At 32.3% G+C, this 23413-nt stretch overlaps 1 protein-coding gene across 2 annotated transcripts; it reads left to right on the top strand.

Moving 5' to 3' along the window:
- The first annotated feature begins 218 nt into the window (after positions 1-218).
- On the top strand, positions 219-21966 carry LOC129229678 (density-regulated protein homolog). 2 transcript variants are annotated; one of them, XM_054864036.1, is made up of 7 exons: positions 219-253; positions 6548-6667; positions 10018-10037; positions 12784-12871; positions 13954-14121; positions 15923-16062; positions 21836-21966. In XM_054864036.1, the coding sequence occupies exons 2-7, from the start codon at positions 6562-6564 to the stop codon at positions 21878-21880; spliced, it is 567 nt and encodes a 188-aa protein (XP_054720011.1). In that variant the 5' UTR covers positions 219-253; positions 6548-6561; the 3' UTR covers positions 21881-21966. The 2 variants fall into 2 exon arrangements, with proteins under 2 accessions (XP_054720011.1, XP_054720012.1); XM_054864037.1 differs by lacking the exon at positions 219-253 and adding an exon at positions 267-368.
- The last annotated feature ends 1447 nt before the right edge of the window (positions 21967-23413 follow it).

Here is a 23413-nt window from a genome sequence, read left to right as displayed (position 1 = left end):
TAACTAAAACGGAAGTGCAACGAATTTCTCTAGCACGCTGATTGGCTAAAAAATTTTAGTTTAATAAATTACTACTTTCTGTAGGAAATAATCTTAAGAATATTTGGAAACATATGCTGTAAACAAAACTGTGTGATATTAGTTCATGACATTCAAAAATGGGCGATTTTTGAGTTTTGTCTTCTGCTACAAACTTAATTGTAAAACGAATATGGCAACGGAATTGGATTTGTTCGGCAAATCCACCAACGAGGTTTGTATATTATTAGAATTGACAAAAGTTTCTCGAACTCAAGCTGTAAATTATAAAATTATAGTACAATTTTGAAGAATTCCACGAAAACAAACAACTTGTAATAAATTCTTTTGTATGTATTTTCCATCAAAGCATAAATGAAGTTTTAATTTTACTCAAAAATGTCAGTAACATTAACTGCAGTGTTCTTGTTTGATTAAAAAGAAATAAAATCACTAAAGTTATTTTTATCATGCTTCATTTAAAGAGCATTACTTTGAAGTACTAAACCTGTATGATTTCAGTTTGTTTGAATTTTCGGAGTATTTACGAATGGAGCAATTAATTCAGTGTCAATATCTCTTAATGATTTTTAAATGACCCTTTTTTCTGTTCGTTGGCAAATTAAATTTTGCGTTGAGTGTTTTTTTCAATGAATGTTTACAGCAAAAGGTTGTGTTGAAAGCCAACTGAGAAAAGCACAAACAGTTTAATCTTCTAAACCTGTGCTATTAATATATTAGGTGTCAAAAACTTAGCTGAAGTTATTTATTCAAATGAAATACTTATATATTCAGTAAATTACCACCCATTAGCCAGGGCTAAAGCAGAAATACATGAAATACACCACCATCTCAGTCATTTCCAGCCGAGGACTGCAGTTTCGTGCTTATTAGCACTCATCAGTCCGGCATAGGAAAGTGACTTTTCTCCGCACACACCCCACCACTTAGCTGAAAGCCTTAGGTTCATATGAAAGTGACTGAGCTGGAGATGGAAAACCTCTTACAGGTAGCTAATATAGAATTAGCACAGACCAGACGAGTGACCGAAGCAGTGGTTCAGTTCAACTCGAAAATTGATGGCAAGGCATGGTATATTTAGTAAACTCGGCTGGAAATGACTGAGCTGGCGGTGTATTTCATGTACTAATATATTCATTTATACAGTTTGAGTTCATGGGAATGGACTTATACCCTACAGATTCTGTGGGCAAGATGACAAAAGTAAAATATATATTAAAAATACTTTTTCGAATAAGACAAATTGATTTCGAATTTTTATCAGGTTTGATTGCATTGTGTTTTTAAAGGGGGGGGGGGGGGGGGTAATAAAAGTGAGTAACCTTTGAGAAGGAAGGATCAGTGGCGCTGACTCCATGGGGCCTGAGGGGGCCCGAGCCCCCTCAACAAATCAAGAAAAGTATTAGTCATATTATGTTTTCTAAACTCATAAATTTATCTTTTATTTTCCTTGTTTGAAGATAGTTTACCTTGTAAAATGCATTCAGTAATGAGTTAAAACAAATAATTATTACGAAAGTAAGCAGGTTAACTGAAAACGAGTAATGTGAATAATGATGGTGTTATAGTGCTGCAAGCACACTTAGAATTTGTCCCAGTGCGCGAACTTACGGGTCAAATCTGTTGCCGGTGGGCAGCGCTGCGGCGAGCTCATCTAAGTGTTGCTGATCTGGAAAAAATATATGAGGGTTTGATTTGTATATTAAATGGGAGGTGTGATAGTTTTGAATACTTTTGGGAATTGTGTTTAAAAGAAAAATCTTCACAAAATGATGATCCTTCACTTCCTCTGAATCAACATATACCAAAGTATGAAAACAACGAAGCCAGTTCACCGCACGCTTTCAAAATCTTAAAGGCAATTTACATTGAGGTTTGTGAAATGGTGCAATCTTGCATTATTGGGCTGTTTACATCAACTGGACTCACACAGATCATTGTAGTTGAACAAAAGTGTTTTGCTTTTATTTAACAGAGGTGAAACAAATTTTAAAAAATCGAGTTTTCAAAAATAACCTAGACATTGAGAGACTGCGTTTACACTTGAATATGTTAGCCGGTATAACTAATGAAAAAACAACTGGGATTAAAAAAAAAACATGAGTAAATTAAATTACCTTTTTACGAAAATACTGTGTGTGTTTGTATTTATTTTTTCCTTTTTTCAAAGCCAAAAAATATGTGTCAGGCTTGTCGAGTTTTTGGGTTCTAATATTGATTATATGACTTTACAATGCTTAAAAGAAACTTTAAAACTCACTATTTTTCATCTCAAATTTAGAAAATTTCCCCGGGTCCCCCCCCCCCCCCCCCCATTTTTAAAAAAAGTCTGCGTCTCTGGGAGTGCCTTTCCCTTCAAGTCAAGTGTCCTTCCTACATTATAATATCAATGCTTAGCTACGGCACTGCACGGCTACGGCTCCCCATAAAATGGAACAAAAAAATCTCCTACTAAGACAAGTGATATGATTTAAAAGTTGAACCAGAAAATTTGTAAACCAATTTTTAGATTATTTTACTTCGAAAACGCCGTGTCACATACTGTTTATTTGTTAGAATTATACACACTAGAAAATATGGCATTTTCAAGGTTCAAAAATCTGACATTTATTTCGGGTGGGGGACCTCCGAGGGATTACATAACACCCTAAATCCCTGGTGATGTCCAGCCCCTCCAATAATTTTTGCAAGTCGGCGCCCCTGGGAAGGATTACACAAAAAGTTGAAATGGTATGTAATATTGCTCAGTTTTACTTCTATTGATCATTTTTGTCGAAAGAACCATCATTTAAATGAAGTTGAGAACATAGGCGGATTTAGGACTGAGTTCTTGGGGGGGGGGGGCAGGATTTTTTTTTTTTTGGAGCAATATTTTTAATTGCCCTCCCCCCTCCCATGTTTTTATCTGTTTTCTGTGATGCATAAGGCCATTCTTTACTTCTTTATGTGCCGTTTTCATTACTGTGTGTAATCATGCTGTCCTTTTTGAATTGACCTTAAAAGAGAGGGAGCTGGTATTAAGAGAGTGACGCAATAGAAGACGCAATAGAGAATATCTCCAACTTTAGGGGGCCTGGGGGTCTCTGGAGGAAATTATATAAAATGGATATAAAATTCTGCATTTTAAAGTCTTATAAGGGTTAATTGGAAATAATAGGCAAATCATTTTTTTAAAAAAGTTTTACGCTTTAAAAGTGCTTTGTGATGCAAGTTAATACTTTAAAAGTAATGGTGCACAGGTTTAGAGAATAGGTATAAAGAGAGTAACATACTACCCATTTGAACAATTCTTAATTTATACACTTGATAAGAAATAAAATTGAAGCACATTTTGCTTAGGAGTTTCAAAGACTTGTCTAATTATTTTCAAGGTTTGTTTAGTTAGATTGGGTTTTTGGCTCAAGAGCCCTAGTAGGATATACTGCGCCAATTCTTTCAGGGATTTTAGAACCAATAATTTGCACTTTCCAGTCTCTAAAATTGAGTAGTAGATTATACAGTTGTATGTACGGTATTGTTCAAACTTTGTAAGAAACGCCTATTTTAAGTTTAAGAGAAAAAATAAACTTTAATTTTTCATTAGAACTTTTTTTTTAATTATAAGTAATGCAGAAAACGAAAGGGAATAGGGGTAGTGTGTCATTTTTTCCCGGGCTAAACAGATTAACAATATGCAGTAAAAGTAAGATAAAAGCAATCAATACAAAAGAATTTCCAAAATTCTGCATTCGGGATTAAACAAATAGCAAGATATGAAGCATGTCAGTCACAAAAAAAAATTATTTCAAGTAATATGATATGTTACAAACGCGAGAACTATGATTTTTACATTTTTGATGCAAAATGTAGCAAGGAGCTGAATTTGACACATTTTGGCATTCCTCCCCCTACAATTTGTTAGAAATTTTAAAATTTAAGGTTTGTAGGCACACGTTTCCAAATATTCAAGATTTTCAAGTACTTGAAAATGAATTAGTTTTTCAAGCAATTTCCATTTTTTTACGGAACGAATTGCAATTTTTTGTGAGTTAGGGGTCCATTTCAAAGCAGGGGCGCTAAGCTATAGCTTGTTTATCTTATAGGCAAATCCGGCCCTGCATGTAATTCACTCTTACCCGCAGATTGTTGTTTGATTTTTTGTAATTTTAACGAAAATTCGTCAGTTTTTACAGTTAAAGGATTTTTACGATTTTACCAATCTGTGTAAGGTTTTTATCGGTTTTTATCAAATTTCAGCAAATTTTTCCAAAATTTTTGATGACTGATTTACTCAGATTTCAATAATGACAATAACTGCCTCATTTAGACTTAGATGATTATGACTTACCTTAATTTTTAAACAGTATTTAGAAAGTAAGGAAAATGGTATTTTCCTAAGTAAAAAGATTCAATTAATCAGAACGTTCAGATAACTGAAATTTATTCAGTTTGTGATAGTATTTACTTTTCTTTCTCAAAAAAAGAAAAAAAAAGACAAGCCGAAAATTTTCCAAGCGCATGAAGTACAGTTCTAACTATTAGTTTCATATATACAAATTTCTTCCTTTAAAAAATAAAGAAAACACCATTAGAAAAACATTTTATCAGGTAATAATGCGATCTTACAAGAATTGTGCAAAGCTTTCGTGCCGGAAATATATCTCCCTCACTTTTTCTTTTATTCAGACGTTTTCCTTACAATGTATGATTCTGGAAAATCAGAAATTTAATTTTGAACTGCTAGAGATTGAGATTCCTATTTTTTTCCCCTAAAAAATCAATGCATTGTTTACAGTGATTTTACGTTCTGTTTGTTCAATGGTTGGACAATTTTCCCAGTTTTTTGTTTCATTGTTATATACATTCGTTGAGTATGGTGTTAACTGTTACATTTGATAGTATTTTGCTATACAAAAACCTTTTAGCTATGTACTTCTTTTGCAATAGCATACATTTCAAATCAGCCACTTTCATTTGAACGTATGATACCAGAAAGTTCTTCAAAATCTTTCATTTGTAACAACCCAAAACATCTAGTTTTTGAAATCACGCAAATTGAAAACAAGCATTCTGAAAAGAGAAAAATTGTAACGAGTAGATCATTATATTAGCGCAAATTGGGGAGGGGGAGGGAGGGTCCCAAACGTTAATTATTATAAGTGTTGCAGCTGAATGCATAGCTCGTTTAGCCTATATTTTCATTCATATACTTGCCCAAATGCTTTTCAGTCCAAAATAGTGAATTTAGACCAATTTTCAGTACCCCAGTCACAGCTGTACTATTTGTATTTAACATTTAATGTTCGGTTTTTTTCCTTTTTTTTCTCCCTTCAGAAAAGAACATTTGCTATTCTCTTCATTTTCATTAAACTATTCAAAAACGAAAAAATCATGTTTTTTTTTTTTTTTGTTATAAGATTTTGGAAGATAAGTTGCTACTATATTAGCTTCTCTCAAAACTGGGGGGCATTGCACCCTTTGTCCCCCCTATAAATCCACCCATGCTCTTCTAAACTATTCAAAAACAAAAAAAAATAATGATTTTTTTTTATTTTAATTTTTGGAAAATGTGTTGTTACTACATAAAGTCCTCCCAAAACTGGGGGGGCATTGCCCCCCTCTGCCCCCCTATAAATCCGCCCATGGTTGAGAATTAAAAATCTTAATTTGAAAGTTTTTTTAAATGTGTTGAATAAGTTTTATGGCTCCAATATTCATTTTTTGGAGCCAGCACAAATCTTGAAACTGCTGCCGTAACCCATCTTTGTTAAGTTTTTATGTCGAGTTCGAATGGGGAAAAAATACGTACACACACAAATAGGGAGAAGTTGTCCCCGAGAACAAAGACCCTGGTTTTGTCCCCCAACGTTTGGCACTGAACAGGGCCAGATTTGCAAGTGTGGAGGCCCCGGGGCAATGAAGGAGTGGAGGCCCATAATCAGGGTTCGAAACGATCATCATATTTTCGAAAATATCCGATACTTTGATATATATCCGAATATTTTGATATATATGTGTATATCTGATATTTTCAACCCTTGAAAGTTAGAATATTTTGTAAAAAATTTTATTGTGGGGGCCCCCTTGTTGTGGAGGCCCCGGGGCAGTAGCCCCACCTGCACTCCCTTAAATCTGGCCCTGGCACTGAATGACTGTATCATTAGCACTCTGCTATGTTTTTTAATTTTACTGGAAAACTGGATGAGCTAACCCCCTTAGCCCCTATTTTATAATAATTGTGTGTTTGTTTGTAGTCCATAAAAGGCCTGTTATAAATAAGGACTTTTGAACTTTTTTGCATGTTTGAATCATTTCTGGAAATGCACATACTTTTGGGGTGAGTAATGTGACTGTGGTAATGTAACTTTTGTACAACATGTTTCCAATGTTATCTATCTTTATTTCTATGAATTCAAAGCTATAAATTATGTTTTTATTCTGGTCCTGAATGCCTTATTTTATCGTACAAATATTGAACTATTTTAATGAGATTGAAATATTTAATTTCTTTTTTTTTTTTTTTGATAAGGTGATTAGTGTAGGATGGCTGGTGATGTGCCTTCTCAAAAAGATGTGGAAGTTCAAGAGAATTTACCTGTGGGTCCAATTCCAGGAGTGAAATATCCTATTGAAGTTATTTACTGTGGAGGTTAAGAATTTTTTAAGTAAAATTAATTTATGTCATGTATCAGTTTTTAGTTATGTTTTAATTTCCAATGTACTCTTTTTATCAATAACTTTCAAGAAGATTATATTATTTTCAGTTTGGGATCAAATAGTAGCAACAATGCCAACAGAATGCTTGGGTTTATCAATAGACCTATTTCAAACAAATCTAAGAAGGTTCTTCTGCCTTTATATAGAAGCTTGGCAGCGCCCACCAGGTAGGAAGGGGGGGGGGGGGGTCAAGGCTGCTCCACCAAAATTTTTAGGGGTGGGGGTTTTGTGGTATTCAGGGGAAAGGATGCCTCATTTTGGTAAGACCTCATTTGGAGTGCTGTTCAGATTTGTCCCCCTTATCTCGAGAACAATATTTCTTTATTGGAAAGGATTTGAAGAAGGGCTACTAGGTTTATAAGGAGACTTTCAAGTTTAAATTATGATACAGTAGAAGACCGTTATAACACCGACCTGTATAGTGCAATTCTCTATAAACCGCACTACTTTTCAGAAGTAAACAATAGGTTTTGAAGTTTAAAAAACCCCTCTGTTTTGTTTTGCGAAAATAAAAATTGTTAGGCAAATTAAATTTTGAAAGTTTTTCATCTTTGCATCTTATTTCAAAGCTTTTAAATTGAAAATTAGTACTCATAGTAAACAGAAAATACCAGATGGCTCTTGAAAATGCATATGTTATGCAAACCATGAAGCTAGCAGAAGTGCAGGATTTTGATTGTGAAATATATTTATTTGTGAATAACTAATTGTAATATTGGTTCTTTAATACTCATTGCAGATAAAACTCATTCTGAAGTACTAATATATAGATATATTCTGAATATTAGTTTCAAAATTTGTGAAATGATCTATATAATGCAAAAACTTGTATAATGCAAAAGCTCTGGTCCCAAGGTGTGCGTTATAACGGTCTTCTACTGTATCATTTTCAAAAGGCTTTGTGTTTATGTCCTGGCACAAAAGAGAGTTAGAGAGAACATGTAAAATTGATTCAATTGTTTTCAATTTATCAAAATGAAGGATGTTAATGGGTTAAAGTTTTGCACAGAAAGTAGGACAACTGCTCATTGTTTTGAGCTATTCAAATCTCAGTCTAATCTGGAAATAAGGAAAAACTACTACTTTAGTAGGGTTGTGGGCACTTGGAACAGCTTACCGGAAGAAGTGGTAATGAGCAAGGGGGTGGATAGCTTTAAGAGGGCCATTGATCTTCATTGGGCACTAATACGGCCCAGCCTAGCTGGGCCCAGAGTGTGTTGCTGGTCATCACATTTGTATTTAGATGGTTGTCTTTTTGAGGGAAGCAATTCTAAGTTTCAGCAAAAGGGGTTCAGCTTCATTAAATTTTTAGGAACTGATGTGATCTACCCCACCCTTGGCGACTTTTTCCTGTTGGCGCCAAGAAAACGACGTATGACGACATATGTCATACATCGTTCTTAGCGATGCTTTTTTAGCGCCAACAGGAAAAAATCAGATAAAAAACATGATCAAAGCACTTCAGAACACAATATATATAAAAACAACATAAAAGCACAACAAAAAACATCACGAATATATGCTTCAAAAATGTACAGGGCCGGGGTTTTTTGTAAACATATTAAAATACAATGAAATAAATTATTGTATTAATTACAAGTCGAAATTAATGCATTAATTGTTTTTTCATCATTTCTCCGGGATACGAGCCCTCGGTCTCATAGTACTTTCGTAATGAGACCTCGGCTCGCCGGCCCTGCCTCGGTCTCATTACGAAAGTACTATGAGACCTCGGGCTCGCCAGGACCTCGCTCCGTTATCCCTCCGACTGTTAATATACATTACAGTCGGAGTATGGTCACAATTATGTATATTTATGTATATTATGCATATTCATGTGTATGTACACCCAAGGGTGGCTCCTTCCGTTCAGTGTACAATAATGACACAGTTTTAAGTGTGAAATATGCACCATTATTGTGCAGATTTATTAATAAAATTCAGCATTTTTAAGAGTACAACCGAAAGAACTTTCAATTGTTAACATAAAATTCAGTACCTAAAGGTGGCACGTTAATGTCTAAATAATTCGTGGCATCGATAAGAATTAACTTTTAGAACAAAATAGCCAAACTATTTTTGTAAAGTTAATTAACATACAGTAAAAATAAAGTTAAAAGCTACAAGAACCCCTCAAGGATTTGTAAAAAACAAAGAATTTCTGAAGTGAGAATTTTTATGTGAGTTCTAAAATAAAGAACTTACCTTTTTATGGTATAAATCCTCTCACTCAGTCCAAAACAAAACATCATCTGACAATGGCGCGTTACAGATACACACCACGTTGGAGTTAACTTTTAATTAACCTTCAAGTTTGAAGAAACTGGCATTATCTAATGTTTTTACTTCAAAACACAACTACTGAATCTAAACTAACACAAAATAAGCATTCCTGTAAGGTATATTGCACGAAACAACACGTATCTCTCCTGCGTAAAACCAAGAACCCAAGTAAACAAGTTCGAACAAGTTTGCCTTCGCGTTGCCAACCGCAGGTTAGTTTCACCAGGGATGCCATGCTTAAAAATTTATCGCCTCATTGGCGAGAAAAATATTTCAATTTTGTGCAAAAAATCGGATGTCGCCAGATGGGGGGGTATATCACATCTGTACCAATTTTTATATTTCTTGGAAGGTGGCTATGTAAAATATTGTTTGTTGAGGATTTACTGTTGTTTTTAACCCCTTAACTGACATGTAGTTCAGAATAATGCACCAAAAATGGAAAATGTTTTTGATTGTTAAATTTTGTTCTTTATGTTATTATGAAAGTTTGAAAACATTTTTTTATTACAAAAATAAAAATTTAAATGCAATAACTACTGTATAATTTTTACAAACACATAAAAAAATAATGGATTACACACATTTCTTATTCAGTTAGAGCAAATTAAGCAAAATTTTAAAGATAAATATAACATATTTGTTGTGTGTCTTCATTTATCTGAACAGCTGAAAACACCCACATTTTCCCTCCCTCGACTGAAGTCGTAATTAGTGAAAACCTAGGACCACTAATGCCATTTATTAGGAAAATAGTGAATTAAGTGTCCTAAAGTAGAAACAAATTCAGCTCTAAATAAAGATGTTAGTTTTTCTGCTTGAAATTGGGGTTCGAGTATCACAAATACTGCACGTAGCAACCCAAACTGGATTTGGGAGACACTGGCCAGTTGTTAAGACACTGTATGAGGTGTTTTTATATAAAGTTATAATGATTCTTTAATTATTTGACCATTTATTATTTTTTTTAAACACCTAACATCTATTTATATTTTTCAGAATGTTCCATGCCTTTAGAAGTAAGCATATTCATTACTTATTTACTTATTAATATTTGCCTTTTTATGGGTTAATTTTTACTGAATTTAAAATACCATAATTGAGCAATTATCCTTTATGTACAAAATTCAATTTTGCTTTAATTTATATGTGAAAAATAAGCTATTCTGAATTTAACATATTTCCTATAAATCTGTACTTTATGTTTGTCAATCATTGCCATTTCAGAAGCTTGACTCTTCAATAAATCACATACATTAGGTTTATTTTCTTGTCAATGTTGATCTCTTTTGATTCTTCTTTATAATTCCCAGAAAATTTTATATCTTAAATGTAGCACACGTACTTTGCAATTTTACTTCCCAGTAGTCCCAAGTATGAAACTATTTCTTATCTTTTTAGAAAACCCCTTGATTTGTAGCTTCTCTTTTTTCTTTAAACTTTACTACTTTAAATAATATATATAATATACATTTAACACTTTAGCTGCATTTGCACTGTCTAAATGTAAAATATTTTACTTTAAGCTCTAAGAATTATATATATATATATACAGTCTTACATAATATAGACGAACGCGCGAACGGCGTTTGCAGAAAATTTTTGGCTCTGCAGAAATTTTTTGTAAAACTGCCAATGTTAATAAAAAAATAAATAAAAAAAATTTTAAGGGAATTTTTAAAAAAAATCCCAGTTTATTTCTGTTGAAGACTTTCTCCAAAAGCCTTTTAAAGCACATGTGTGAAAAAATAACGGTTTTAGCAGTTTTCTTCAGTTGGTGAAAATTAAGAACAAACTATATGTTATTGTAAAAAAAATTAAATGATTATTTTTAGCTTTTTTTTTGAGCAATCACGATTGCTTATTGCTTTCATTTGACTGTCCTTGACGTTACAGTTCCTTTTTCAACTTGAACCAGGGCTGCAGCACCACCGTTCACCGGCGGCGGCGCGGCTGGTCCTGAACACTGTCCACCGGAATCCACTTTTGCTGGGCGGTGGCGTCCATGTCTTACACACGCATGCTCATACACACTCCCCTACGTGCGCACGCCTTTACACACATACACACGCCTACGTGCACACACGTAAGCCTACACACACAACTATACGCCAGGAGGAGGGACATGCTTGGGGGGGGGAGCCGTTTCTAGAAACAATAACTCTAATCAGTAGGGTCTTGTCGCAACTCGTGATTGCGAAAAACATAATTTGAATTCAAAGTTTCGGAATTCAAATTAGAATTAATTGGGGGAAGTAGGTCACAGATTTTTTTTTTTTTTTTTTTGTCCTTTTTCATATTTGAATATAAATTTATTTCTTTATTCAAGGGTTAGTTAGGCAAAATGATTATTTGCAGAAAATTTTCCAGTTAGGATTTGTGTTTGCAGAAAGCTTTTCATTTTATCCAAGTCTGTATATATATATATATATATATATATATATATATATATTATTATTATTATTATTATTATTATTATTATTCAATGCACCTGCAATTTAATTAAAAATGAGCTGGCAAAAAATCAACTATTTCAATCTTTCTCAATTTTTTTTTCTTCGCTTTGTTTCATCATCTATCAGTTTAGTTGAGACTTTGTTTAGTTCTGTTTCATTAGAAACAGCTATTCCATGTGTCTTAATTGTCATACATACTTTGAGTTATAACACAGTGCACTTTTTATGGGCTTTAAAATAACAAATTTTTGAATGATATGAAAATTCATTCATAGTGATAATTGTAAATTTTATAATTAAAATTTTCATGGTTGCATTTTTTTTTTTTTGAAATTTAGATTTCAAAAAAAAAAAAAAAACAACTTTATGATAGTCTTCAGATACCAAAGTAACCTTTTTGCCAAATTTGGTGAAGATCCGAAATTAATTATTATCTGAGATTAATTGTTGCTTTGCTGAAGAACATATACTCACTTGCAAATGCTCTTTCATTACCGAATGTCTTTAACATATAGAGTGCTTTTTCTTATAACTAAAAATTAAGAGAGATAATTGTACCATTAATAGATATTTTGGGTTTCTTGTGTTCAGAATTTTTTTTTTATTTCATTTTCAATGATATGCTGAAGAAAAAAAGTTTAACTTATTCTATATTAAAGGGGAAAAAACTGCCCTTAATAATTTAATAATGTCTTAAATGTTATTGAGATCTTTTCATGTATTTTCCTGATTATTGCAAAAATATATTGTGAAATAACCATCATACAACTTAAAATCAAACTTTCCAAATTGGGTTCATGTTAGGATAATGTTGATTAATTTGCTTGAGTTGTGGAACAACATTTTTTATGTTCAGTCTGTACCGGGAAATCCCATTACAACGAACTTCAAGACGCCACAAATTTTGTTCATTGTAATGGAATTCTAACAATGCAATAGTAGTTAAATTGGGACTGCACATTTATTTTGTTGAAACGAATATTTCGATGTATTGGTATTCGTTGTAGTGGGATTTCACTGTATTTGGTCATTATTCTATCAATTTTTCAAAATTCGAATAGAGGAATGGGATATAACACATAATTAGTTTTCCTATGCATGTCTCACTCATTTTGCAATTAATCAGTTTTTTTAATGACTACTTAAAAACTTAAGAAAATATTCTATAGTTTTCTTTTAATAAATTCTTTATTGTAATGAGTTTTAGTGTAATATGAAGTATATCAACTGTTTATTCACAAGTTCAAATTATGAAATTCTGTGTAGAAAATTCTAGCTGTTTCTGAGATATAGTTTTATTATTTTACAGTACTGTGAATTTTATCCTAATTATGAAAAATGTAAAGAGTGGTTGCAAAAAAACTTACCAGATATTTTTGAGCAGAAGATGAAATTGGGTAAGACTATTTCTATCCTTTTTACTTTTTTATGTGAACATAGTTGTTTATTTAAATGAAAACATTGCTCTTGTAAAAATTGAAATTCTTGATACATAGAGGCTTTGTAATTAATGCTAACAGGTTTGCCTTGGCTAAATAAAGTTAAATTAATAGTTGAATCATTTAATAATCTGGTTTACTATACATCATATTTTGCACATTTATGTGAAAGTATTTTTATTAGTTTGTGGAGAATATATGTGATGTATATCGAATACTTGATCTATATCATAAATACCCGATATTTTGACTTACAGTTGTATAGTTGAGTAATTAATCCAAACAACCAGACTTTGCTTAGTCAAGATTACCATTTAGATGTACATAGGAGTTTGCATAACAATGTATTTTTGTTGGCTGTATTTTGTAGTTTTCTCTTATGCATTTTTATATTTCATTCTCTTGAATTCAAAATACAGTTTTTGCTGTACACAGTAGTTTGAGTACATACCTTGGCACAATTTATAGGTGTTTCTGCAGTGTGCAGGTAAACGGCAGTATCTGCAGAAATGAGTTTTCATGATATTTAAGAAATGTGGTGGATTTAATACTAACGATAGGAACATGTTGGAATTAGACGTTTTTTCGCTCCTTTTTTTTCAGCGGAAACCTAATTAAGCGAACTTGTACAATAAAGATAATGTACAATAGGTGACAAAAATGCAAAAAAAAAAAAAAAAAAAAAGAACAATTTACAGTTACTGCCCTTTACCTGCATAAAGCAGTATTTTGTTTAATCTGTGCATTCATTAATTTGAGCAACCTATATCCCCATCAGTCCAGATTAATGAAAGCTCTACTGTACGGGTAAACTACTTTTTCTGTGTTTTAGCTAGTGCTTAGTAAGGTTTAAATTGAAAAACAAAACAGAATTTATTTTGCAATGACATTACAAGAGCTACCTCCTGTTAAAAACTTTTTTTGGCAAATGTTGCAAGCAAAATTTTGTAGAATTAAAAAGTAGGAAATGTAAAAAAAAAATATATTTCATGTATTGTGTTTCATATCCTTTACCTTATTTGGTTCAATCATTGGAATAGAAGCCGAACCTGCACAAGGGGAAGAAGAGAAAAAAAGACAAAAAAGAGGTGGCAAAGGCATGATGAAAGCAAAGAAAAAAGCAGAAAAGGAGAAGAAAATATGCTTATCAAGAGCACCTCGTGGAAAGAAAAAATTTGTAACAGTTATTACTGGCCTTAAAACTTTTGGTAAGGTTATATTTTTTAGCTTTCATTTAACAGCATGTATTTACAGGGATGTGGTAGGAGACCTTTCCCAGAACTGAAGTATTTTTGTTATTTTATAATCTCTTTATTTTTTTGTTTTTAATTTTGTGCTTTATTTTTCTCATCTTATTTCTTGTTTAAATTTTAAAAAAAGAGCATGAAAAAGAAGGCTAATGCATGTAAAAATATCTGTAGAAACACAATAATACACAAATCATATATTTCAAATATTGTATTTGTGAAATTACCCATGAACTTTAATCTATGTAACCTACAACCTCTGTTGTAAAGTGTATGTGCTCAAGTTGTGATGTAATTGAGTAGAAACAGTTCCGGTCACTCCTGTGAAATTTTAAAATGACCCCAAAACACAAAATTGATATTATCCTTTCCCTTTTTGTGCCCAAAACCCCTTATATGGTTGTAGGCAATGATTATCATAAAAATTCCATAAAACCTATGTTATTTTATTCAACAGTGCAGCATTGCAAATAAAAAAGCCAACAGAATACTTGTGTTTATCAATAGATCTATTGCAAAAAAAATCTAAGAAGGTTCTTCTGTTCTTATATACTGTCTTGCATAATATAGACGAATGCACAAACAGTGTTAGCAGAAAACTTTTGGCTCTGCAGAAATTTTTTTAACTGCTAGCTTTAATTTAAAAATTTGCTATGTTTACAAAATTTAATATTTTTATAAAATTTTCAAATGAAAAACAGGTGGCTCATGTTTCATCTTAGTCAACAACTTGAGAGTAGTTTCAAACCTACATGATTTTTTTCACTATGAAATGAAAACCATAATAGTGATGATGAAACTGATATTGGGCAAAAAATAAAGGTTTAAGAAGTTTTCTTCAGTTGGTAAAAAATAAGCATAAACTGAATGTTAAAGCAAAAAAATTTTAAAGCATTTTTTTTTTTTTTTTTTTTTTGTCTCTTTTATATTTGAATAGAAATTTTAATGCTTTATTCAAAGCTGAATTAGGAAAAATAATTATTTTGTAGAAAAATTTCCAGTTAAGATTTGTGTTTGCAGAAAGCTTTTAATTTTATCTAAGTCTGCTTATATAGGAGTTTGTTAGACCTCCTTTGGAGTATGCTGTTCAGTTTTGGTCTCCTTATTTCGGGAAAGATATTTCTTTAATGGAAAACGTTTAAAAAAGGGCTACTAGATTTGCAGGTTTCAGATTTAGATTATGACACCAGACTTAAAAGGCTTAATATATATAGCTTGAAGCAAAGGATTTTGGGAGAGGACATGATTCAGTTGTTTAAATTTATCAAAATGAAAGATGTTAATGGGTTACATTTTTGCACAGAAATCAGGACAAGGATCATTGTTTTAAACTATTCAAATCTCAGGCTAACCTAAAAATGAGGAAAAATTACTACTGTAGTAGGGTTGTGAGCACTTGGAACAGTTTACCGGAAGAGGTGGTAATGAGCAAGGGGGTGAATAGCTTTAAGAGGGCCATTGATCTATTGGGGACTAATAAACTGACTAAAACCAGCCCATCTGGGCCCAGAGCCTGTTGCTGGTTATCACATTTGTATTTATTTTTTTCTCTTTGTGTAAATGAATTATTGTTAAATGGGTTTCTTATTTAAATATAACCATAAATTCCTTTGGCTGTTTGATTTTTTCTTTTTTGACTTTTAATAGTAAAATATTCATTTTTTTCATTTAAGATGTAAATGAATTAATATTTTATTTCAAAACAAAATTATGCAATTTAATAATAGATATTTTCATAATGTTTTTTCCCTCTCCATCATAGATATAGATTTAAAAGATGCAGCTAAGTTCTTTTCTCATAAATTTTCATGTGGGTCATCGGTTACGGGTGATGATGAAATTGTTATACAAGGCGACGTGAAAGATGAGTTGTTTGATATTATTACTGAACAATGGCCTGAGGTAAGAAAATTTTGACATTTACTTCCACTTCTTATATATTCATATTATATAGAAGTAGGAATCTTCTGCTATTCACTGTGTTTCTGCTGTTTTGAAAAAATTATATCATTTCCTATTGTCTATCTATCTATCCATATATATATATATATATATGTATGTATTTATATATATATATATATATACAGGCCTGTGTCCAGGATTTCATAAAGGAAAGGGTTCTGGTTTCAATGTTTTTTTTCATTTTTTCTGCATTAACAGAAAAACACAAGTGTGTCAAATAATTAATTTCTGTTTGATGGTCACAATGAGGGACATACCAGGAGAGGGGAGGGGGGAGATGATTCAAATTTCCAGAAAATTTGGCTTTAAGTAATATTACTAATTCTATTGTAGCTCTAAAGTTGTACTGTGCATGTAAGGACCGGTATGATTTTTTTGCTTGTTTATATTCAAACCTTGTTATACTTACTGTGCAATTTATTGCATCAAACAACTACTAAAAAAATTTGACCAAGTTTACTGATTTTATATTCTAAGATAATGCTTGGGAAACTAAATAGGAATGGGTTTGTTGCTGATGCAAATTACATTACCAAACACAACTACTATGTATCTTCATAATGGCAACACTTTTCTCTTTTTGCGAAACGTCCAAATCATCATAACCTCCTTACGAGAAGCAATATTAAATGCAGTGAATACTTTGTATTGACAGCCTATTAAACAGTTCTTCCATCAATTTTAAATATGATTTTAGTTCATAAAGAGAGAGAGGGCATTTCTAAATTGCTGGCTGGGAATGTTAAAAATAAAATGCTGCACACAAACTTCAACATTCAAGTTAATTCCTTCAACATTCAAGTTCTCCCCTCAGGAATGACTTTTTATGATGCTCTTTTTCCTCTTGCATGAAAAAATAGTCAGTTCACAAAATTATGGAATTTAAAAAAGAAAAAGAAGGATTTCTTGCCAAAAATAAGATTTATAAACATTTTTCCACTTGGATGATAACACATAAGGAAAATGAGAAATGACACAAAAAAACAGTACATGGAATAAAGTGAATACTTTATATCTAACATGTGATGTTTAGGGGGAGCTCCCTCTTTTGATTTGATCCAAAACTGGTTCCCTAACATTTTGGAACCTCTCCCTTCCACAGCTTCCAGAAAAAGAACTATAACGGGGGCTAAAATTGAGAAAGCAATGGTAGAACTCCTAATGAAAATTGTTTGGGTGGGATATTGTGCTTTGCTTAGACTCACCATTGCGTCAATTATGTCATACAATATATTAAACTTTGGTGTGTGTTTTTTAGTTAACAAAACTAAGCAATTGTTAAGAATTTGAATGAAGAAATAGGAAAAAATCAAGGCATTGAATCCAAAACTTTATAGTGTACAAATCCAATGAGGTAGAGAGAAAGCTAAAATAATTTTCTGACTCTTTCTCAATCAGTATCCCCTCTAAATGTGAACTTAGATAAGCACAGGGCCGACGGGAGGCCATGTCAACCTAGTCGGAAAATAAGGGCCCATCTCGGAATCAAAGTAGTATAAATTTGACATTTTATGGGAGGGGGGGGGGGTGACCAAACTGACAAGGGACCTGGCTCTTGGCAGTCCTGCTTGCTAATCACCAAAAAGGTTTGGGAAACTTGAATTTCCCCTCAGAATTTTCAAGAAACCCTAAAATAACTGAAAAACTGATTAAAAATTAGTTTCTCTTTTTAAATGCATTTTTAAAGAGACTAGATCTGGTACCAGAAACGTTTTTGGAAGAATTTTGAAAAGAAGACAGATAAGGACAAATTTATAAAATGGTCCTCGCAAGCTAGTTTTAATTGAGATTTGATCCAGCTTGTTTACATTTTACTTTTAAACATTTTATTTATTCTGTGAAAAAATAAATCTGGTTCACTAATTAACCGTAAAATTACAGTGCTACAACCTATCATGTACAAAATACAGTGAGTGCTGAGTAATTGAAACTGGTTAATTGAATCAGCCCCTTTAATTCTCTAAGGGTTTTTAACGTCTTACCATGCCCTACCAAGCACGCTTCAAAAGCATTTTACAATTTTTTTTCTGATGCTAATTGTTTGTTATCAAACCGTCCAAAATGCTGGGCGATAGATAGTTACTCAAAAAAAATTCTTGGGGAAGAATCTCACGCATCTTACTGATGAACCTGGACTTCAGAGGGTTAATAACCAAATCCTAAAAAACAGTAGGAAATCCAGCTTCATCATTAAAAATTTGCCAGGTATTTGAATCAAAGATGCCGCTTAAATGAATCAAGTGTATGTGACTAATCATTTTCCCGCAACACATGGTGTATTATTGCAAGCATTATTTTTTGCCTCTTTTCTGTAGAGATAGGGTGTTGTTGAATAACAAAAAGAGTGGGAGGCAGGGTGTTGCGCACTTTTAGTGAGTTTTTTCGGGGGAAAAAGTAAAAAAAAAAAGGTAGATGAGAAAGAGACATGTCTCATGACATTGAAATATGTATAAATTAACTGCTACCTAGTTTTACCAATCAATAGCAGATACATTTTTCAAAGCAGATAAGTTAAAATTTGAATTTTGTAATTGTTTTCCATACTGTTTTACAATAAAATTATTTAAGTAATCAATCAATAAATGAATATTTTGAGGGAATGGCATACTTTTAATGATACTTTATCTTGCTTGACCAAAATTAAACTCTCTTAAGTTGTATGTAGAATTTCACATTCAAAAAAATAATTACACATTTTTGTTTTATTGCATCAGCTACTTTTTTTGAATCAAAACTTCAAAATAAACATGATTTAAAATAAGCAGTGTTCGCTGTATCACTATGTTGAACGGGGGCCCTGTGGCAGAGTTTTATTTTACTTTCTACGACAAATTTTCTGGACCTAATTTCTTTCTGCAAGAATGCTCCGTGAAGTGAAAAATGAACTAATGGACAAACTTAAGTGCAATTCATTTCAAAAGTGAAAAATTTATTTATTAGCAAATTTCATGCAGCAATTGGTAAGTGGAGACAAAAAAATCAAATATAACCAAAAGCAATGTAAATTATTATGCTAGTTTATGTAATGCTAATGTAAATTATTGTGTTATAGTAGGGGGATGATTGCTTAAACAGAGATGCCAGTGCCACTCTCATATTTAAGTTTTCAGTCTTAATTCCTTAGCACTTATCAGTAGTTCTTAATACCAGAAAAATACAGATGCAACGCCTATTTAATATTTTAAGAAATAAGATCTAAAGAAAAAATGTTTTCAATTAAAATATGCATTACAGTTTAGGTTAAAAAAAAACTTCCTCAAATGAAAAAAAAAACTTAAACATGTTTGTGGTTTGAAAAAATAAATAAGGATCACCCCTCCTTCTCCTCCCATTAAAAAAAAAAAAAAAAAATGCATTGCACAATTATAACGAAGTATCCCCCTCCCCCCAAAAAAAAATGAATTAAAATGTGCATTACAGTTTGAAAAAAAAAATCTAAAACATACATGTAATTTGGGGGGGGGGGGGGAAACATGAATAAATAAAGGTTACCCTCCCATAAAAAAAACTCAATGTATGCAATACACAATATCACAAAGTATCCCCCTCCCCCAAAAGAAAAATAAATTTAATTAAAATACACATTTTAGTTAGAGCAAATCAAAAATTCAACCACCACCCAGAAAAAAAAAAGGATTTTGTTAAAATACTTAATGTGCATGAAAAGCAAAAAAGAAATCCCACCTTGCCCTCTCCCTCATGTGAAAAAAAGAATTCAAATCAAGTAATGGAGCAAACAAAAGTTCCCTTTCCATATGATGAAAAATAATTTAATTAGAATATGCTTTTAGAAAAATCTGTAGCTCCTCCAAGAGAAGAGATTTTCACTCATATAAGCACCGCTATCTGAATAACGATTTGTCAGCCCAAAATACCGCACAATTTATCAAGTATTCCATCTGTTGCTGCAACCTACGACATTGCAAATAAGCCATTTTTTAAGGGCTTAAATTAATTTTTCAACAAAAGTGGAAAAAAGCTTGAAAATAAGTCTGCACAAGTCTTTCAAACAAACAAAAACATGTGCATTGTGAAGCAAATGCGAAAAAACCACTGTTCTTTGATCAACAACACAACGGTTGCGTTCGTAGATCGAGCGGTAGCTTACTGGTAGGTTGATCAGGTGACAATGACGTCAGCTCCAATGCTTTAGCATGCACTGACGTCATTAGCTGTCACGTGATCAACTGACTGGTCGCTAACAGTCGAGCTCGTCAAACACAAGCTAGGTTGCTTTAAAATCGCTCCACCTGGGGAGAAGCTGGTTGGAACCAGAACCGGTCTTTATCCTTAATTTGTTGTCGCGATACATTTTTTACCGCGAAACAGCTATAATTAGGTATTGTTCTGCAGAATGATTTTATTGCTGACTTTTTTTTCCCTTTTCCCTTTTTTCTCCCCTTAGTGCAAAATCTTTCTGCACAAACTGTCTCATTCTGTGACAATATCGCCTCTGCCACAGGGGACGGGAGGGGGGGGAATAAACTTTAATCTGGATTCTGTTGTGCCGGTTTCAGAAATAATGTTTAGTAGCATTAGGGAGCTTTGTTTCAATGTGTGTAGAATGCAGAAATATTTCCCCAAACAAAAAGTAGGGGGCTTCCCCGTAACTTTAGAGGTTAATCAGGCCCTGGTAAAGCACATATATTTTAAATTGCAGAAGTAACTTGAAAAGGAGGCAATTTTTCAGCCTAAATGGAAATATCAGATCCTGGAATAATCCCATTTTCTGTAAAAGCTGTATAATTAAACCTCCACCCCACACACAGAAATTTGTTACTTAGAAACTGAAACACATGGTATTAAGCCATTCCAGTCACTTGCAGGACAACAAAAATATTTTTTTGCTCTATTAATATATTAATGTTAAAATAAATTGCAGATTTTGAGAGCAAAGTTTCCAATGTAAAGGAAACATCTCATTTTTTGAGAAATAATAGTTTGTACCATTGAAAAAAAATTATGTATTTGGGCCACATTCCACAAAAAAGTAGTCGCTTTGTCCCGCTTGTGACGGTTCATAAAAAAGTAATGACGAAATCTTTTGCTTAAGCAATCAAATATTCTTTTGTTATTTGTTAAGCAATAAAACTTTTCTCATTACCCTTTTAAGTTATTATTTTTATGAATGAAATAATTTTTAATGAAATATATGAATGAGGCGTTACATGGGGGGACAAAATTACTGTTTCCCATAGAATGGCCCTATTGCAATTTCGTTTTAAATTTTTTGAAATTTTCCATTGCATTAACCATTCTGAACAATTACCATGGGAACTTTTGATGGAATACTGCCTATGTGACTTGTGAAAGGATGATAATTGAATAACATTTTTTTTCTCTTTGATAGAAGAAAACATCAATAGAATTTTTAGCTGGTTTAAGAAACAGCTAATAATAAGGCTTTTACTATGATCAATAAAACATGCCAAAATTCTTAACACTCATATAAAATCAAAATGAACAAAATTTGTTAGTTATGTACAGAATTAACCTGCCCTTTGATATAAATATATTCTGAGTACTTTCTTTGATGCTTATTCACAACTAAGCAGTTAAGTTACTTTGAAGAATTGATTTGAAGCTTTAAAATTTTGAAATTTACTGTTATGTTCAATTATTTTTGCCTTATTGTTATTTGATCATTAAGTTGTGAAATAAGTTCATTTTATTTAAAATTTGTCATGTCTTTAAATTTGCTTTTCCCCTTCAGATTGATGAAGACTTCATTGATATGCTTGCCGACCAGTCTCGGTGATTGATACTCTAGACCTAAAATTATGCAATTTTCAATTTTTATGTAAAATATTTGTAAAATAAAATTTACTGAATGGTTTCTTAAAAGTTTTCTTTAGGTATTCCTATTAATGTTTTACATGTTACACACATTAGGCAAACCTAGCTTTGCAGTGTTGTATTGCCATGATTGGGATCTGCGTAGCCATGACAATGCAGCCAGATTAAGTTTGCCCAATTTCATGATTTTCTATTTGATTTGTAGAATTTTTTATACTTATCGTCACTAGTGGTGCGCACAGGAGTTTCTCAGGGGGGGGGGGCAAGATCCACCATTCTCATATTATACTCCAAAACGCACCCAAACATACTCTTTTGATTTTACCAATTTTCAGGCACAAAAAGCATTTTAAAAAATTATTAAATAATTATTTAGCATTAGTTAATAAAATAGATGTTTGAGTAACAAATACTTACTTAAAATACCAGAAAGCACAAGAATGAATGTATTTACTTTTCTCATTGTTAAAAATAAAAACATTGAAGCAAAATCATCATTCTAGAACAATTTATGTTTACATACAGTTCGAATTTGTTGGGGAAGATGAAGAGAAAATAAATGTTTTTTTTTTTTTTTTCATTTATTAAATTTGTAATTTTGTTACCTTGTCCTAAAGCGCGGTAAAGATTTAGGGCGGTAACTTACTGCAAAATATCTAGCTTTGCCTTCAATCTTTGAGTTGAATCATACCATTGCTGTGATCACTCGTCTGGTGAGCTAATTTTACATTAGCTACCAGTTTGATTGGCTCTCTTGGCTCCTTTAAGAGGTTTTCCACCTCCAGCTCAGTTACTTCCTATTCCGGGATGATGAGTGCTAAAAAGTACGAAACTGCAGTCCTCAGATGGAATAACTAAGCTGGTGGTGCGTGCTCCACTTTCCTTGCAGTCCAGAGTTCGAGTCTAATGATTACCCCTATTTTCCTACTCGTAAGTTTAAGGAACACTTTGATACCCAACAACAAAGTCAAAAAAGGGGTGAAACACTTCCGTAGGGGGTTGGCGGTGGAATTCTGTGACAATAGCAAGTTAGGGCATTGTCGACAGTAATGCACAGAAAAAGATGGTGAATATGTATAAAAATAGAGAAACGTTTTTTCTTTCCAACAATGTAAATTTCAATGAGAATAGAAGACAGTCTGTATATTTTTAAAAGTGATGGGTACTTTACTTTTGGATCAACCCTTGTACTTAAAATACAACCCAAATTCAAAAAAAAAAAAAAAATAGAATATCAGAACTGTTAAAACTAAACTTGTCAGTGAGTCAGGTAAAATAAATGCATGCTAATTTGCAACTCCAGTGAACTATAGGGGGCACTGCAACCTGTCTAATGGCAGATGAGAAAGGTAAAACAAACAAATGCTGTAACTTATAACTTGCTTTGACGCTTAATGAATGACTGTAATTTTTCATTGTGTTTGCGTGAAACTTTCTTTTCTATTCTTCTAAAATTACATTACACCATAAACTGTGTGAAGTCTGTTATTTACCC

The sequence above is a fragment of the Uloborus diversus genome, chromosome 9 (assembly GCF_026930045.1).
Source record: "Uloborus diversus isolate 005 chromosome 9, Udiv.v.3.1, whole genome shotgun sequence".
Lineage (NCBI taxonomy): Eukaryota > Metazoa > Arthropoda > Arachnida > Araneae > Uloboridae > Uloborus > Uloborus diversus.
The sequence above is the reverse complement of the archived record's forward strand: the minus strand, read 5'-3'. Positions and strand labels throughout refer to the sequence as shown.

Excerpts from the sequence above, each read along its gene's own strand:
- LOC129229678 (XM_054864036.1), top strand. The coding sequence starts at position 6,562 with ATGGCTGGTGATGTGCCTTCTCAAAAAGATGTGGAAGTTCAAGAGAAT. Across the intron at positions 10,038-12,783 it reads AATGTTCCATGCCTTTAGAA|TACTGTGAATTTTATCCTAA; the intron begins GTAAGCATATTC and ends ATTATTTTACAG. Across the intron at positions 12,872-13,953 it reads TGAGCAGAAGATGAAATTGG|AAGCCGAACCTGCACAAGGG; the intron begins GTAAGACTATTT and ends TCATTGGAATAG.